An 18,879-nucleotide genomic window follows, 5' to 3' on the forward strand; every position below is an offset into this window, starting at 1 on the left:
AGGTTTTAGCTCTCCTCTTCCACAGGCAACTGCAAAGATTTCTATCAAATGACGTTGTAAGGTTTTATAATGCTATCTGCTCATTTGTGGCACAGCTCCTGGGCTATTGAATATAGCTATAAGAGTAGTGCCTGCCTTAACACATGCAGCAAGAACCTAGTTCGATGACACTTCAAAACTGGTGCAGAGCAGAAGCCCGATCTCATATACTCCTGACTTGCCCCTTTCCGCACTGCAAAAAAACATGAATGTGTATGCCGAGAGATCCCATTTATTTGAAGATGGATGTATGTGCAGTCAAAAACAGGGAGACCCTAATAAACATGCTGTATGGCTTCCCATACAGTATAGGGAATAGAAAAAAAAACTTGCTATGGCTGCGAGAGCTGGACCATAAGGAAGGCTGAGCGAAGGAAGATAGACGCTTTTGACCTGTGGTGCTGGAGGAAAATTCTGAGAGTGCCTTGGACTGCAAGAAGATCAAACCAGTCCATACTCCAGGAAATAAAGCCAGACTGCTCACTAGAGGGGATGATATTAAAGGCAAAACTGAAGTACTTTGGCCACATAATGAGAAGACAGGATACCCTAGAGAAGATGCTGATGCTAGGGAAAGTGGAAGGCAAAAAGAAGAGGGGCTGACCAAGGGCAAGATGGATGGATGATATTCTGGAAGTGATGGACTCGAGCTTGGTTGGGGGAGCTGGGGGTGGTGATGGCCGACAGGAAGCTCTGGCGTCGGCTGGTCCATGAAGTCACGAAGGATCGGAAGCGACTGAACGAATAAACAACAAGTCCAATGACCTCTCAACTGCTTGGTTTTATGCAGGACCTAAATAAAAACATGTTCAAGTCTACCCTGATCTTGTACAACTGAATCCTTGATCTTCTATCAAACATTTCATTTTAGAAATGTATGCCCTACTTTTCTTTATAAAATAAACTCAAAACAACATTTTAAATATTGTTGGCGATATAAGATACATAAAACACAGTACAGGTTACTAAAATGATTATCATACAATAAAACAATTCAGCAGGGAAACTGGGGAACAAAACTTTAACTCGGGTCTTAGCACGTTAAATGAAAGAGAATCAACCTAACATTTCTAGGGAGGGGGTTCTACCACTGTGCCACAACAGAAAACATACTGAGTTAAAGACGTGTGCATGTGTGTGTATGAAATGATCTGCCATTATAACCAGAAACTGGCTGTAGGTTCTATGGCTTATAATCAGAAAGCAGCTCAAAGGATTGAACTGAAACTTGACATTAAAGGAGAGGTTGATTTAAGGATGACAGATGCCAATTTTGAGGTAGAAAGGGTAAGAGATGGCTTATTTATAAGACTTTAAAGTTTGACATTAAATCCAACAATTTGATAGATATTGTCCATTTTCTTTCTCATAAACTTTGCTGGGGTTAAACGTTATGGTCCAATTTCTATGTTTGTTCAGCATCTTGCAGGAAATAGTTTGTTGTGTCAAGTCAATGGGAAGATCTGGCATATGCTGTGCCCCAGTAGTGCCATAACATGGTTGTAATTTTTATTCTAAAATGCATTTTTCCAGCTCATTTTATCCTATAGGAGTTCATAAGGCCTTTTCCTGGAGATGGCCAGAATGATCCTGCAGAGGAGGTAGGATGCGAGAGTGTGTGGCTGGTTACCAAGGAGATGGAACAGAAGAGGAGGAGGGAATGAATTACATCAGTTAAGTTTTTAGGCAGTTGAGAGACAGCAAAGTTTGAGAAAAATAGGAGCGGCAGCATTAATTCTAGTTCAATAAACATAAGTTACTTATCCTGTTGTTTTTTTTACACTGCAGGACTTTTTTTTTTTTTTTAAGTACAACTCAAAAATTAACACATTGGAACCAATGTCGCCCTCGCAGTATCCCGTGGAGCCTCTGCAGGACGCTATCTCAAGCAGCTTTTTAAAAGGTTGAAAAACCTTTTCATCTCCCCCCTGGAATTAAAAGGGGGGGGGCAAGGCAGCATCAGGATAAGATCTTGGAGAAAAATACTCTCTGCGAGGCAGCGGGGGGGGGGGGGGCTGGATTCCAAGACTACCCTCCCAGAGCTTAACCATCGCAAAAAGCTGTTCTGAAACTCCTGTCTAATAGGAGAAAACAAGGCTGACGTGTTCCATTGTAATATATGGATTAAGAAATATCAACAACATCCGAGGGATGGTTTAAGAAATATCAACAATATTTGAGAATATTTGAGGACCTGCAAGATTTGTTTGAAGAGAAACATGGCTACAGCAAGGAGAAAGAAAGGAACTGCATCACCGCCCACTCCCCCTGTACCTCCCTTGGCAAAAACTCCGAGAACAGAAGATACAGGGGAATTATTTACTCTGATAAAAACTTTATCTTTGCAATTTGCGGAGCAAGCCAAGAGGTTGATTCAATTCAAAATTCCATCACCGCCTTGCAAGGGGCTGTGGATTTAATTAACACTTCTTGGCAAAAAATGAACGCAAAGGTTAACGAGCTACAAGATAGGCTGATAACGAACGAAACTATGACACAAGCTTTTTAAAAAAAATTATCTGTCAGAATTTCCTAACCGGAGGCCTTCACGCGCAGATCCAATGTACGTATTATTGGTATTAAAAATTTGCCTAGTGATGTAAATCTGCCTACCTTTGTAGACAAGCTTTTGCATGAGATACTCCCTGTGCCATCTGATTATCTACTTGATATTGAGCAGGCATTTCGTGTGCCAAATGCTAAAGGGACTGACAATATGATTGTAGTCCAATTTGCAAGAATCTCTACAAAGAATTATATCCTGTGCTTGGCAAGAGAGGGTGGAAGTCTTTTTTGGAAACAAGATAAAGTTATGTTATTTCCGGATAACATCAGAGGTGGCTGATAAAAGGAGGCAATTCATCAAGGCGAAAAATATGGCAAAACAAATGAACTTACTTAAAATATCCTGCTACATTTTGCATTGTTTCTGAAGGTCAGATGAAGAAGTTTTTAAATCATGAAATGGCGGAGGCATGGCTGAATGTAAAAATGTGTGAGATTTCTGTTCCAACCCCATGAACTGGAATCTTTAAACAAGTTTTGTTAACTGTCTATGTTTAGTCTGCATGATTCAGGCTAGGCCAGAAGATAACTGATTATACATATATTTGTTTGCTTTCATTTTTGTTTTTTATTTTTCTTTAAATTCTCATTCTCTAAAATGGATATGATATGCTGTATTCAAATATATTGTTTGAGGGTGTATTGTGCACACTCATTTATATATTTAGTGTAAAATATATCACTGATTGTTGTAAGGTTGCTTGCAAGCTTTATTATTATATAGCATTATGATTTCATATAATTACTACTACTATAAGACTTAGTAAGATTTTTGGTTGGTTAAACGGTTAACTTTTATTATTACTGTCATATTTTAACTTAACGGCAATATATGGTTACCGGGAATGAACTGTAGGCCAGCTTCCTTGCTATAAGACTGATATGATATTGAAACGTAAGGTTGACTATTAAATTGTAATATTGTTAATGTTATAGGTATAGTTTTTAAAGTAGAATGGGATCTGCAGCCCGTGTGTATTGGAGTTTAAATTTAGCCCTTTAAAAAGAAAAAAAATCATTTTTTTTCCTTTTCCTTTCTTCTCCTTTTCGTTATTGTTGTGTCCTCCTAAGAATATTGTACTGTTGGGAAATTGTAGTTATTGATCAGGTTGTTGGTACTGTTTATTTCATTTATAAAGATAAAAATAAATATAAAGTATTTTTTTAAAAATTAACACATTCAGCTTCTGCGGAGTGCTATCCTCTAGGACTGTGCATGGAACTGTTTCTTTATTGAAACTCTTAGGACTTCTTGTCTGAGAGACCTTCCTATGAGATACACTCTAAGAAATACATGTCCCAGAGTTCCTTAGTTCATCTTGGCATTTTCTGTGCACTTGCAAGGAGCCATTTAATTTTCCACTGCTAAATTTACAGGCCCAGAAAGCTCCAAAAGAAACACACACACACTTTTTGGCCCGGAAAATACAACCTTTGAAAACATAATCAAATTAAATTAACAAAAAACCTTTCAGCAACTGAATCTATCATGCAACTGAAGCTACCCTTCACATTACAAGTGTCCATCCGGCAACCAATACCATCTACACAGAATGACAGAATTGGAAGGGACCTTGAACCCCCTGCTCAGTGCAGGACAGCCACACGTACGCATTCCTCATCACTCCCCCTCTATGACTTACACACAGTTTTGGTAAGTTTTGTAATCCTGAAACAAAAATCCTGTACAGTAGGTTAATATTTTATGCATCGCCACCACCCGCTCAATCACCTTGCCCCAAGATGGCAGATTTGAGACTGGGCGAAAGTAGTTCAAAACTTGAGGATCCAAGGAGGGCTTCTTTAAGAGCGGTCTTATCACTGCCTCCTTGAGGGCTGATGGCATCACTCCCTCCTCTAGGGAGGCGTTCACCACCGCCCTGATCCCCTCACCCAGCCTCTCTCTGCAGACCATAATGAGCCAAGATGGGCAAGGATCAAGTAAGCAGGTGGTTGGCCTTACAGATGAAAGCACCTTGTCCACTTCATCAGGAGGAGGAAGCTGGAACCAATCCCACAAAACTGGTTTGCCACAGGCCGCCCCTTGCTCACTAACTGTATCCACAGCGTGCAGAGTAACACACCTAATCTGATCAATTTTATCTGCAAAGTGCCTTGCCAAGGCCTCACAGGAGGCCTTAGAATGCTCCAGTGGTTCAGGAGCCACAGGACCGACCAGGCTCCAGACCACTTGGAACAGCCTCCTGGAACAGCCTCCTGGGACAGCACTCTGCAGACGCGATAGAGGCAGCATAATATTCCTTTTTTGCTGCCCTCACCGCCATGTGATAGGCTGAAGATACAGCTCTAGCCTGTGTCTGATCGTCTTTGGAGCGAGACTTCCGCCACCGGCGCTCTAGCCGTCTCACCTCCTGCTTCAGAGCTCGTAACCACGGATTGAACCATGGTGCAGTCCGAGCCCTGTTCAGGGGGAGAGGGCGTTTCGGAGCCACCTGATCTAATGCCCCATTGATTGCGGCATTCCAGCCACCCACCAGGGTCTCAACCGAGTGGCCGTTGGCTTGCCCCAGAGAATCCCCAAGCGCGTTCAGGAATCCATTTGGATCCATAAGACGCCTGGGGCGGACCATTTGAATGGGTCCTCCACCCCTGCAGAGGGGTTGTGGAACCGAGAAGTCCAACGTCACCAGATAGTGATCTGACCATGACAAGGGGGTGGTGGATAGACCCCCGAACTTGCAGATCACTCCCCGCTTCTCTAGAAACAAACACAAGGTCTAGTGCATGACCGGCTACATGGGTGGACCCAGTTAGAATATGGTGCAGCTCTCAGGAGGCCATGGTCTCCATGAAGTCCCGAGGTGCTCCTGTGAGGATGGCTTCCGAATGTACGTTGAAGTCCCTCAACACCAATATGTTATGGGACTGTACCCGCACATCAGAGAGCACCTCAAGCACCTCGGCCAGGGAGTCAGTCGTGCAGTGGGGTGGACGGTACACAAGCAGAATCCCCAGACTGCCCTTCAGGCCCAACCTCCAGTACATGCACTCAGCAACCTTGGTCTCCCGGAGAGGGGTCTGGTGAAGACCAAGGACTCTCGGTAGATAACACCCACTCCCCCTCCCCGATCCCCAGCCCTCAGCTGCTGCGCATACGAAAATCCAGCTGGACACATGGCTGCAAGGGTTGGAGCAGCAGCCTCAGCCAGCCAGGTCTCCATAATACATGCTAGGTCTGCACCCACATCCTGGATCATGTCATGGATGAGGGAGGTTTTCTGGGTAACAGACCTGGCATTGCAGAGCAGCAAACGAAGGCCAGAAAATGGGGTCATGCCTCCCCCAGCCATCCTTTGGCTCTGGACAGGCCCGGAGTAGGGGACAGATACTACACATCTCACCCTTTGTTCCCCTTATCTGGCATAGCCTGCCCCTAGCGCTCCGCCAGTGCCTGCTGCCCAGCCTCAGTATGTTCTGGCCCCCAACACTCCCCCACTGCCTCCATCAGGTGGACACATGCCCCCTCGCTCCCGCCTATCAGGCAGGCTACCCACCCCTAAAAACACAACAAAATCCCCCAGAAAAACAACAACAACAACAACAACTAATAAAAGAAAATCCCCTTAAAAATAATGCCAGGCAGGAGTCCACAGGGAAGGCCTGGTGGTGGTGGTGGCGGCAGCAGCAGGCCCAGCAGCAGCAGGCCCGCCTCTTCCCCAGTGGTGGTGGCTTCTCCTGCAGGCCCTTTAAAACCCTATATGGTTCCGGCCCAGGCTATCTTAAGGAGCGCCTCCAGCAGCACCAGATAGGCCGCTTAACAAGATCAGCCTCAGATGGCCTTCTCTCTGTTCCATCAGCCAGGACAGCTAGACTGGTGGGGACAAGGGAGAGGGCCGTTTCTGTGGAACTCCCTCCCTAGGGAACTCCATGCCCCCTCTTTAATGAGCTTCCGTCGTACATTAAAAACGTGGTTGTTCAGGCAGGCATTTGGGGTGGGTTAGGGTATTTTAGAAAATGTTTTTACTGTAGAATTTTATTGTTTTAAACTGTTTTACTGTATGCTGTACATCGCCCAGAGTGGCTGGGTGACCAGCCAGATGGGCGATTAAGAAATTTAATAAATAAATAAATAAATAAATATTTTCCCATAGTCAAGAATGAGCAAAAGAGCTGAGAAAAAGAGTGCCTTACTTTTAAAGTACTTCTTGAGTATATAGCACAGGAAGGATTCAAGCTTTGGATTTCATAGTTTACTGAATTGCATCATAACTGTACGCAAACATAGTCACGTGTAAGTGATATGTAACGACTGGGTTTAGGGCAGAATAGCTCTCCATCATATTGCAGTATTAGTTCATGTCATTAGATACTAAGCAGAAAGACTGGCCTTTTAAGTAATAAGGTATGGCAAAGAATATAAAGGTCTCTGAACAACTGCACATATTAGTAAGTACTTATCTTCCTAAACTCTTATTGTACTCCTCATCTCCCTCATAATATCACCCTCAGTGGGGGAAGAAAATACATCTAAGGAAGGGGCTACAGAGCTTGGAGTGGAACAAATTCCATGACAAGGTATGAGAAATGAAACAGGAGTAGACCAGAATTGGTTTTGTATGCTTAAATTGGATATCTGCTCTTTTTAAAAAATAAAGATTCTGGGGCTCAGAAACTTGTAAGTAAGGTACAGGCTTTGCTCTGGAAACTTACTCCACAAAGTCTTCTGGTGACTCATTTAGGAGGAAACTCCACAGTGCACATATTCAAAGGTAATTTTTGTTCATAGTTTGCGTATCACAGAACCGGGCCCTGGCCCAGAAAATGATTACAACAATGTTGCTTTGAATCTGGAACAACACTGTGGTACCTCCATGTGCAACACTGTGCTGGTACTAGCACTTTAGCCTCCATCCTGTACATTCACTCACTTAATTAGCTAAAAGGAAAGGTGCTTTAAAATGCTCTACTTGTGGCAGGTGTTGGACTAGATGACCCTTCCAACTCTTACCATTCTACATGGATAATACTGGTTGCCAGTTGGATACTTGTAACGTGGAATGGTAGTTTTAGGATGCAATCGTATGCAAGTTTAGACAGAAAAAAGTCCTACAGCTCCCAGCATTCCTCTAGCCAGCCATGCTGTAGGATGTATCTTTCTGACTAAACATGCATAGGATTGCACCCTTATTGCTGCAATCCTATGGCTGCTAGACAGCAGCTAGAAGGCCATAGGATTGTTCAGTTTTCAGGAACTGACCTTGGAGTCCATGCTCTGAGGTTGGTTCCTGGAAAACTACCTCCCTGCCCCTCCCCCACCGCCTTGTAGGTGGCACCAATCATCCCCGGGCCATGCACTTGGAAGAGCAGCATGCAGCGGGGCAGAAGGGGGTGCTCCTGGGGGTGGAGAGGGGCAGGGAATGCGGAAATGCTGGTACAACACTTCCTATGCGTTGTTCCCCCCCCTCCAGTCCCATGGCTAGACAGCTGAAATTGGTCATCTACCCACAAATGGAGGGTGGACGGAGTGCAAAGGAGAAGATTCCCTCCACGTTCTGCCTGCCCTTCATTGGATAGGTGGTCGCCCCTGAGTTCGGAGGTGGCAGTCTATCCCAATAGGATTGCTCCCTCCATTGCATAGACTCCACATGTCTATTCCAGCAAAGAGACAAATCTGAGTCACTGACAGAGATTAAGCTCCATGGTAGTGGTGAAGCTGGAACTAATCACAGCTTAGGGTACCATACCATATGCATGCCGCCTAAATAATATGTTATGGGCATGGCCCATAACAGCTGTAATTCCTCAGCATTTTGAAGCTTGAGTGAACATGGAAAGCCTTTCATGCACATCTTTTTCAAAAATTACCTTTAAGAAACTCATTAGTTTATAACTATTTCATATATTTGTTTGACAGGACTCCAAGGTCAACTGCAACTCCATGATCCATATGGGAAGAATGTTTGTGTTATAAAAATGCGTTATTTGTGGGTTGCCAGTGATTCAGTCCATCAGCTTTTGCATTCTCATGAGAAGAAGAAAGAGCAGGCAGGTAGTTTCCCCGAAACATTGCAAGACATGCCCTGCAGAAGACACTGCTTGTGCTCCAAATGAAGTCACAGAGGTCAATAAAACTTTAGATAGTTGAATAGAGCATTTAAAAATTAATTGGATATTGGTATTGTATAGCAACCACAGATGTATTTTTGAATAAAAAACTAAAGATCTAGTGCTCTGCTAGCATAGCAATATCATTTTATCTGGGACATTTATATGCAATTCTAACTTATTAGAAGGACTTGCAAACTATTCAGAATTAGTTTAGCAGTTTGAGATATAACATAAATTATATATGTCTCAAGGAATAAATATTTATTACCAGTGTAAATGTGTTAATTCTAACATTAAATTAACAATCTGACGTTAATACTGAAACTTTACTTTTAATCTTCTTGAAAAACTACACATGGAGTGCATTTCTCAAAGCTGCAGATGGGTGGAGAACAAGAACCACATAAGCAAGCCCTACACTTCTTTTTGTACAACAGAACTAGCAACACTGTATTTTAGTAATTATTAATCAGTTAGCCATTATAGAGCTAAAAAATTGTGTCAGGGAACAATTTAAGCACAAGCATGTGAATTTTAGTTAGTGAGATACTAAAACACTGTCAACTGCCTAATGTAATCTTTTGTTTTATATAATTAAGTGTTCTAAGGCTACCAGACTCAGTTTGTAACAGAGTTCTTCTGCCTTAAACAATCTCTGATGCTCCATAGGACTTCAGTTCTAAACAGTATTGTAATTCTTGACTTCTAGGGAAAATAGCCTGTTATGAAAAGAAATCCTGGAAACATGTGCAGCTCAATTCTATATATGTATGCACAGAAATAAGACTCAATGAATACAATGGGGCTTTCATCCAACTAAGTGTACCTGAGCATTGAAGACACTCATGTTAGATATTAGTATACTTTTCCTGAGCAGTTTTATTCCTAGACACTAATGCTGTTAAAAGCAATGACATGTTAAAATTACGTTATTCCTATTGATTTATTGGAACAGGCTAATCAGTGATTTAATTAACTTCGTGCCATGTGACAATACCAAACCTGCTCAAACCACGTGGAATTGATTTTGTTCTGATCATAACGTATTTCACTTATTATGAAATTAAGAGCACTGTGTTATTGTTGTTAGAGTTCCATTTACTTTACTTTTCTCAAGAACAAGCTAAACATTTACTTCTATTTGTAATTCCATGCACATGAGATGAACAGCCTAGTAAAAAAAATTAGAAGTGTGAATCGCCAAAATTTTAATTCTTAGAAAGCAAGTTTAAAGGATTTTACTTTTCTGTCACTTATGATGGGAAAAAAACTTCAGTTAAATTAAGTCACTGTATGCACGAGATACACGCTCCATTAAAACACATTATTTGAGTAACCCATTCCACCAACTTCAATAAGACTGCCCATCAACATTTATCATACATTTGCACTCTTGTGTCATATGGATGGCTAAATAATATTTCTGTAGTAAGTTTTGATTTTGCTGCCAGCAGCACTTACCTATACTTCAGAATTCCACTACATTGCTTTTTGACTACATTCTATGCACCTTTACTAGGAAGTCTGATTGAATTCAGTGAAGATTTCCAAGTAAAGATAGACAGAAACACTTTCATGATGGCTTCAGTCAAGCTGCACACTTTCTAGTGCTTGTATTATGCATTTAGAAGTCACAAAACCCTAACATCTAGCAGTGGTAGTGAGACGCAGCAAGAAAACAGAAAGTTGCTTCTGAAGTAATGCATATTATAAGCAACTTTATTTTCTTCTAAAGGTTACTAAAGCTCATAAAGACTAATTACAATAAGAAGCATACTGACCAACAATTTAAATGTACAGTAGTTTCATACCACCGAATCCTAGAACAATTTTTCAACCATTGAAAGAAAGGTGACAGGTTGCAAGAAATGCTGAAGACAACCTACACCAGCCTTCTCCAATCTGACGCTCTTCAGATGTTTTGGACTTCAACTCCCATGGGCTCCATGGAGTTAGCATGAACAATAGTCAGGAATGCTGGGAAGTGTAGTCCCAAACCTCCGGAGGGCATATCTGCATGCCATCTAGGACCACGTTTTTGTTTGCAGAACATTAAGCAGACTACAGAACATAATGCATTCTTGGACAGATTATCAGCTCCCTCCAAAGAAAAAAGAATCTTTACTGCAGAAACACAAGAAGATTAGAAAAGCCTTAATATATTAAGAGTCAGCTCTGAAAACAAAAACAAATGGGTATGAAGTCTGTCTGCAAATATAGTAAGTTAGCATCAAAGCAACAGGAAGGGGTGATACAGTATGTAAAGATAGGGTTTCCTATTTTGAGAGAGGAGAGTGAGATGCACAAAACCATGAACTGTTAAGATAACGTTGCAACTGTAACAAACCTGTTACTATATAAAAACACTCTACTTGTTGCAGTTTACTAAACTAAGAAACCAGTAGTACTTATGACTGCTGAGGTCCCTATGATTTCAGTTGGGCTTATTTTTCCAAGTAGGTATTTATTTTATTTGTACCCTGCCTTTCAAGCAAAAAATGGCACTCAAGGCAGTACACATAAGATTTCAGCCTCAGCATAGTTACTGCAAAATGTCCTCTTAAGCTCAGTGGGGCTTTCAACTGGAGATGCCAGGGACTGAACCTGGGGCCTTCCTGCACACAAAGTATGTGATCTCCCACATAATTATGTCCCCCTCTCCATTCTTCGCCCCTACGGTCCAGTCTTAGAATTGGCCCATAAGGAAATTATCCTTTGGTACTATGTTTCGGACCATAGTCATCCAAGCCATCCAGCCAATTAATAGTTTTCAAGTGTATGAATTTGCATGGAGTCACAACAAGACTAGCCAGTGATCATTTTACACCATTTTAAAGATTAAAAATTGTTTCCCATTTTTCCAGTATACTTTGCTACATTTGTCAGGACAGGTTTTGTGAAGAAAAAGAAAGGCTTCCCAACAAAAATCTTGGTGAATGAACTAAACATTCCGCAGAAGATCACTACTACAAGACATCAGCTGAATCAAGGTCTGCATGTATGCTAGTCTATTATAATACAGTTAAGATGATCACCAGAACTACCTGATGTGGTAACAGAAATATGTCAATTTGTACTATAAACTTCTGTCCTCCAGCCATCAACTGTAGATCTCTGCTCCAGGGTTTTTTTGTTCTAGAGTAATAGTGAACATTCAAGGGATACAAAACAGTGCATTCCCCCACATATGGCAGATTCTGCCATCCTACACTCTGCCCCACAAGTCATAGAATCCTTGTCGTACATTTACTAGGAAACCTCACAGAATTCAATGGGAACTTACAAGTAAGATGCACAGAATGTAATAAATTGAGCTGCTTAGGCAGGCAGAGGCAAATAAGTACATCCCAGGGAGCATACACCTGGCTGAAAATCCTGTCACTGCAATCTGACAGGTATGATTCAGGGTTGAATTACAATCTACGGTCAACAGTGTGAAAAATATTTATAGTGCAATTTTATATCATTGTTGCCTCTTTCCACACCCTTCTTGTCCTGTTTTTCCACTAAACGCAAACATAATGACAGTACTACATGCCTGCAGAGTATCTAATTGGAGACATGATCCTAGCAGCTGCTCTAAAGATGTTTGATAATTACAGATGAAGAATGAAATATTACAACAGCCTCTTGGGATGCAAGGGATAGTATTAGCACACTTGTGAATGCTTTCCCGAGATGGTGCTGACTTATGGACTGGCAGCAGTTCACAACGCAGCACCATCTCAGAAATGTTTTTATTCACTTTAGACAAAATCTAGTCTAAGGTGAACAAAAACATTAAACAGAAACAGGAAACCACAGCAGGTATGACACTCTGCATCACTGACGCTATATTCTTTGATATGAACTCTAAAAGCTTTGGAACTAGCATTACATCTATTTCACTAATCATTTGAAATAGAAGCTTGAACAGCCACTTTGCCTTTAGCACACAAAAATACAGCACAGGTAAAAAATACAGCATAGACCAATGAAACCAGACTCTTGTAATTACAAGCCTGATGTGTCAGCCAAATAGTAACTGATAACAGTAACAGCTTTTGACCTTAAATTGAATTAGGCAATTTACTGAATGATTCAACCTAATAAAGGCAACCTAGTGTAGAGACTGGGAAGTTCAAGCTATTAAGTGTTGTGGAAACTTAAAAACTTTAGCAGACATGCACACAAGTAGGGATGGGCTGCACCAATCACTGCTGCATTTAGTCAGACCATTTTAATCAGATCTATTTACTACTGTCAAATTTGGAAATCCCACATCCCAGAAAGTCAGAGACTGAAGTGGTATACATTGAATCTCCTCAAGTGAGACAATTTTGTAGATACTCAATGAAAGCCAGCCTCTCAAAAGCAGTCAGTTCTAGAAACTAGGTGTGTCTACTTTGGATTTTACCCAATCATTCTACCAGACAACTATTTTTTAAAATACTCACTAAGAATAAAGTGGTATTTAATAGCACATGTGTTTAACTACCTATATTAGTTACCTAGCTATACTAAGTACAACCTAGTACACTAATCAGAAGTTTTATCTTCTTGAACATTTTGTGGGCCACAACACGTATTAAACAATTCTTACATGCAACTCGCTTCCAAGCAGAGTTGGTGTGCACCAATTCTACCCATTTCCCCCAGGCTGCATGCATAGCATTGTCACATGTCACAGTCTATATGGGTGTTTCATATTAATTCCTACATAGAAGCGCCTCACATGCAGGAACAGCATTACATATTAGGACCACTTTTCAACTCTCATCAAATGTTGTAAGTTAAGCAACACCCCAACAGGTATGGCTGTGTTATCCATAAAGCATGATGTTTAAATGGTACAGAGATAATTCCACCATAAGTTCTCCAACATATGGACCCAGTTACAGTAGTGAGTAAAATGCTTGCCATCTTCCTCCAAACAGTAAGAAAGTATCACCCATGTGAAAAATCTCCAATACTACCAAGGGATGAACAGGAGGAAACCCCCCCGAAATACGGTAAGCTAAGCAGATGGAGAAAGGCATGACAGTTGAAAACAATTATGTTTAGCCAAGAGATCACTGATGTAATGCCAGCTGAAAAGGTCCGTAAGTTATTAAAATGCTTTAGGATGGGTCTGCTACTAAATGAAAAAAAAGGGCAGTTATTTTTTAAAAAACATCGTTATTTTGTCTTGAAAAATCAAACAAGTTTAGGTTAGAGAGTTACATAATGTAGATGTCTTTAGTTTAGGAAATTACATAATAACTTTTCCAGTATTTATTCATCATCCTGCCAGCTACATTTTGCTTTTGAGCACTGACGTCTGAAGTAGCACTTGGACAGAAATAGCACCGAGCACAGAATATCTAGAGGGTCCCCACCCACACCAGCACATCTAGTGACCGACACAAAATTCAAGCCAACTCAAGAGAAAGATCATCTTTCCACCTTCCCTTTGCCTGGCTTTGACAGTGTAGATCAGAGTGGGAGAAATCACTGTCATCATTATGTTTATCATCCCTTCCATAGTTGTGACTCCCAAACTCTAGAACTCAGAGGAAAGTAAACCTGTCATTTGCCTCCAGCCTTGAAGAAAGCTCTCAAATATAGAGCTGGTTCAGTTTGCCTTTTCAAATACTCCCCACACCATCACAGACCTTGGCATGTTAGTAGTGACACGTGTCCTTTTCGCATCCCTATTAGAAGTTCCTGCTCACGTCAAAAGACGCACCAGTCACAGAACCGCAACCGAGAAGGAAATCACTGCAGGGAAACGAATATTGGGGAGGAAGGGGAACGGGGGGTGTCACGAAGCTCACTGCCAACACTCTAAGAAAATACGTTAAAGGGGAGAAACACACAAAAGCCACGGGGTGAGTATTTGCAAGACAGGCGGAAAGAAACTAAGGTGTGTTGGGGGGGGGGGGGAGGACGGTAGTCACCCACCTCTTTGATCTTCGCTCTTTTCTGCTGGATGACGGGGTCCGCCGGTTCTACTCCCACGGCTCCGATGGGTTTGCGGAACGGCAAGTCAGGCAACCCGGCACCCGTCGCCTCCCTCCTGCCCAACTTGTCTTGTAGCAGAAACTTCGCCTTGTCCTGGTGGATGTCCCTGCGGATCTCCTCGGGCAGCTTCTGCAGGGTTTCCTTCGCCTCCCGCAAAGCTCGCTCGTGGTCCTCGCGGATCTTGGCCAAGTTCTCCGCTGCCTCTCCTGCAGCGCCGTCCCCGATTCCATAGCCGGTGCTGCTGCTGCCCGCTCCCGGCGGCTGCGGGGCGCGCGGATCCCCCTGCGCGGGTGGCGGCGGCGGCGGCTGCTGCTGGAGGCTGGTCGAGTGGAAGAAGACGCCGCTGAGGAGCTTGGGCGAGTCGGGCAGGAAGAAGATGGCCCCGAAGCAGAGCGTGATGAAGGCGCTGAACACCAGCAGCAGCACGAACTTCTCCGTCAGGCGGAAAGCGCCGCTGGGGCCGGGGACCTTCCTGCCTCCGGGCCCGCCCAAGGGCCCCCCGCCTAGAGAGCCGCCCGGGCCCGCGGGGCTGCCGAAGAGCGGCAACAGGCTGACGGCGGGCATGGCCTCCCCGGGAGATCAGCCCCCCCTACCGGCCGGAGACGGCCGGGGGGCAGCAGCGCGGGCGGCCCGTCCGCGAGGCTCCCCGCAACAGCCGCCGCCGCCACCACAGCCAGAGCGGGCCGGCGGCGGGACCAGCCCGCGCTTCCTACCCCGGCCGGCGGCAGTAGCAGCGACGGCGGAAACTTTCCTCGTCCTCTTCAGCGGCAGGAAGTTTTCTCGGCGGAGAGTCCCTGCCGCTGCTCTTGGCGGGAGTTCTGGGCTCGCTTGAGGCGGGCGGAGGCCGCGGCTGGCAGCTGCCTGAGGCGGGAAGTTCGCTAAGGTGGGCTACGGGCACCGGCTCTGTCAGCTCCGGCCGCCGCCGCTGCTCCGGATGCTGTTGCTGCCCATCTTGGCTGCCGCTGCTCTCCCAAGCGGCGCCCAGCGCGTTGATAGGAACGGCGCCTTCCTCCGCAGCGAGGCGCCGCCGGGGACTCCCAAGCGGAGAACAGCCGCTCGCTCGAGCACGGAGCGCGGTACTGAGGCAGCCTCTATAGTGGCGAGACTAGAGGGGAGAAGGGGAGGTGCCGCTGCACGGGGAAGGAGCGGACTGGCCAATCACAGGGCAGGCGGGGCTGAGAGGAGGCGGAGGCGGTTACAGGCAGAAAGAGGAGTGGGCGGGGCATTCGGCGTGAGGGGCGGGGTGGCGCGCGCGGGTTGTTGCCGTTGAAAATATCGGGGAGACTCGGCGGCGTCGCCGCGTGAACCGACCCGGCAGCAGCGGCAGCGGACCACTTCCAAGCGCGCAAGCAAATGATGGGCGCGTATTACATAGCGTCGGCGGCCCCTGCTGGTATGTGACGCCACAGGCGCAAGATTAAGGGCACGAATGAATACATCAGCCTTCCCCAACCTGGCGCCCCCGAGATGTGTTGGACTACAACTCCCATCGACGCCCAACTAGGCCATGCTGTCAGGAGACGGTGGGAGTTGTGGCCCCAACACATCAGGACTAGAGACGTAACATTTCCAGATGTTTCGAGGCCATGGGGAAAATGTTTTTTCTGTTTTTTTGGTGTGTGGGGGGGGAACGGACATTTTGGGAAAATTGAAAAAAATATTTATTTCATTTCCATACTGTCCAACAGCTGAAGCCTTGTGAGGGTCACAAAAATTAAAACCACAAAGGACAGTATAAACAATATAAAATATGAACGCTTAAAACTACAATATAAAAGTACAACCAGAATAAAACCTAGCATATTTAAATTACAGAATTGATTTGTAATATAAATACAGATAGAAATTTAAAATACAGATTTGAAACAGCAGAGCTAAAAGACTAGAGTGCTAAAATGCTGGGAAAATAAAAAAAGGTCTTCACCTGGTGCCGAAAGAGTACAATGTACGTACCAGGCGAACCTCTCTAGGAAGCTCAGGGTGCCTCAGCAGAAAAGGCCGTCCTTCTGGTAGCCACCCACCTCACTTCCTTTGGCAGGAGCTCCCAGAGAAGGACCCCTGAAGATGGTCTTAGGGTCTAGGCAGGTAAGAACATAAGAGCCATGCTGGATCAGACCAAAGGTCCATCTAGTCCAGCATTCTGTTCACACAGTGGCCAACCAGCTGTCAACCGGGAACCCACAAGCAGGGCATGAGTGCAACAGCACCCTCCCATCCATGTTCCCCAGCAACTGGAGTACGTAGGCTCACTGCCTCTGGTACTGGAGCTAGTACATAGCCGTCAAGACTAGGAGCCACTGATAGTCTTTTCCTCCAAGAATTTGTCTAACCCCCTTTTAAAGCCATCCAAACTTGTGGCCATCACTACTTCCTGTGGTAGCGAAGTCCATAGTTTAACTATGCGCTGTGTGAAGAAGTACTTCCGGTTATCTGTCCTGAATTTCTGACCAATCAGCTTCATGGGATGACTCCGGGCTCTAGTATTTTGAGAGAGGGAGAAAAATGCCTCCCTATCCACATTCTCCACACCACACATAATTTTGTAGACCTCTATCATGTCTTCCCTTACCCTTCTTTTTTCCAGGCTAAACAATCCCAGCTGTTGTAACTTCTCTCATAGGGGAGATGCTCCAGCCCCTTGATCATTTTAGTTGCCCTTTTTTGCACTTTTTACAGTATTGTTTTTTAGGTGTGGTGACCAAAACTGTACACAGTATTTCAAGTGTGGCTGGCTGCACCATAGATTTGTATAGGGGCAGTACGATGTTGGCAGTTTTATTTTCAATCCTTTTTCTAATTACGCCTAACATGGAGTTTGCCTTTTTTACAGCGGCTGCACAGTGGGTTGACATCTTCATTGAGCTGTCCACCACAACTCCAAGATCTCTTTCTTGGTCAGTCACTGCTAGCTACATATGGGAGGAGGCGATCCTTCAGATAACTTGGCCTCAAGCTCTTTAGGGCTTTGATTGTTAATACCAGCACTTTGAATCGGGCCCGGACATGGACTGGCAGCCACTGCAGCTGGAAAAGTACCGGTGTAATGTGATTCCGTTGGTCAGTCCAGTAAACAATACTTATTTTTTTTAGTGCTCTTTACAGTCACTTCGCTGCTTTAAGACAACCTTCCCTAATCTGGTGCCCTCCAGACATTTTGGACTTCAGCTCTTATCAGCCTCAGGCAGCATGGCCAGTGCTCAGGAATGCTGGGCGCTGTAGTCCAAAACATCCAGAGGGCACCAGGTTGGGGAGGGCTGCTTTAGGAACATAAAGCAAAGTTTCTGTTCCTAAAGTTATTTTATGTATTTTTAGTTTGCTCATAAAATTATCACTATATTTTAAAACTTTTAAAAGTAAATTCAATGAATTTGTAATTATTTTCGGAATAGATCAGAACTATATTAAATAGACTGCTACAGCATCAGAAACACAAGACTGCATAGAACGAAACCCATACTGTCCAGAATGCACAATGGTGACTCTACTCACATGTTGGGAAACTGAGCATAAATGTCTTATCAGTAAAATATACTTTAGATCAATAATTTTTAATAAAGAATGAAAGAAATAGTTATGCTGAGAATCTTACAGAGATGATTAAAAACCATTTTCCCCATGGGTTCATTATTTCCAGACATTTTACATCTCTAGTCTTTCTATAAAAGTGTTCTTATTACATAGGTTTTAGAAATCATTTTGGGGGAGTAAAGGCTGGGTAACAATATATAAATAGTTTTTCTTAAATTCTAAAAGAAAATATTTCATAATCCAAAGCTGTTCAATTTTTCCAATTTTGGGGGGGAAAGCAAAAACAGTCTTTGGGAAAAGCAACAACAGAAGAAAGCACGTTTTTCCCCCTGAATGTTCCCATTTTTTTTCTAGATGTTCCCATCTCTACTCTGGACTAGAGGGCACCAGGTTGGGGCAGGTAGTGTTATACATGCATACCTGGGGCTAAGCCCTATTGAAAACAGTCGAACTTCTGAGTGGTCATGTATGGGGCTGCACTGTAAATCCTCCTACCCCCAGGTTCATTAGCCCAGGTTCTATTCATATATACAGTCGGGTCCTAAGTATTTTTTTTTACAGGTTAGCCACAATGAAGTCAATGGGGCTTACTTCTAAGTAAACTTAGGAGTGTAAAATTGCTACAGATCTTGGAGGGGTGGGGGAGCTTACTTAATCTTTAATATCAGGTTGTCACAATCATGTGTGTTTATATGT

General features: G+C 43.8%; 1 protein-coding gene and 1 long non-coding RNA gene across 2 annotated transcripts in view; one reads left to right on the top strand and one right to left on the bottom strand.

Moving 5' to 3' along the window:
• MAN1A1 (mannosidase alpha class 1A member 1) overlaps positions 1-15,733 on the bottom strand; it is a 105,512-nt gene extending 89,779 nt beyond the window's left edge. Inside the window, exons 1-2 of the mRNA XM_084827412.1 lie at positions 15,691-15,733; positions 14,596-15,622 (exon numbers count right to left, since the gene is read on the bottom strand). Coding sequence (XP_084683538.1) covers positions 14,596-15,219 — 624 coding nt within the window. The 5' untranslated portion in view covers positions 15,220-15,622; positions 15,691-15,733. The remainder of the gene's footprint in view (positions 1-14,595; positions 15,623-15,690) is intronic.
• A 153-nt stretch (positions 15,734-15,886) lies between these two features.
• Positions 15,887-18,879, top strand: part of LOC146359480 (uncharacterized) — a 47,729-nt gene continuing 44,736 nt past the window's right edge. Inside the window, exon 1 of the long non-coding RNA XR_014786671.1 lies at positions 15,887-16,048. This is a non-coding gene — a long non-coding RNA (uncharacterized LOC146359480). The remainder of the gene's footprint in view (positions 16,049-18,879) is intronic.

The sequence above is a fragment of the Heloderma suspectum genome, chromosome 1, assembly GCF_057233095.1.
Source record: "Heloderma suspectum isolate Gila_16-S chromosome 1, 16-S_ref, whole genome shotgun sequence".
NCBI lineage: Eukaryota > Metazoa > Chordata > Lepidosauria > Squamata > Helodermatidae > Heloderma > Heloderma suspectum.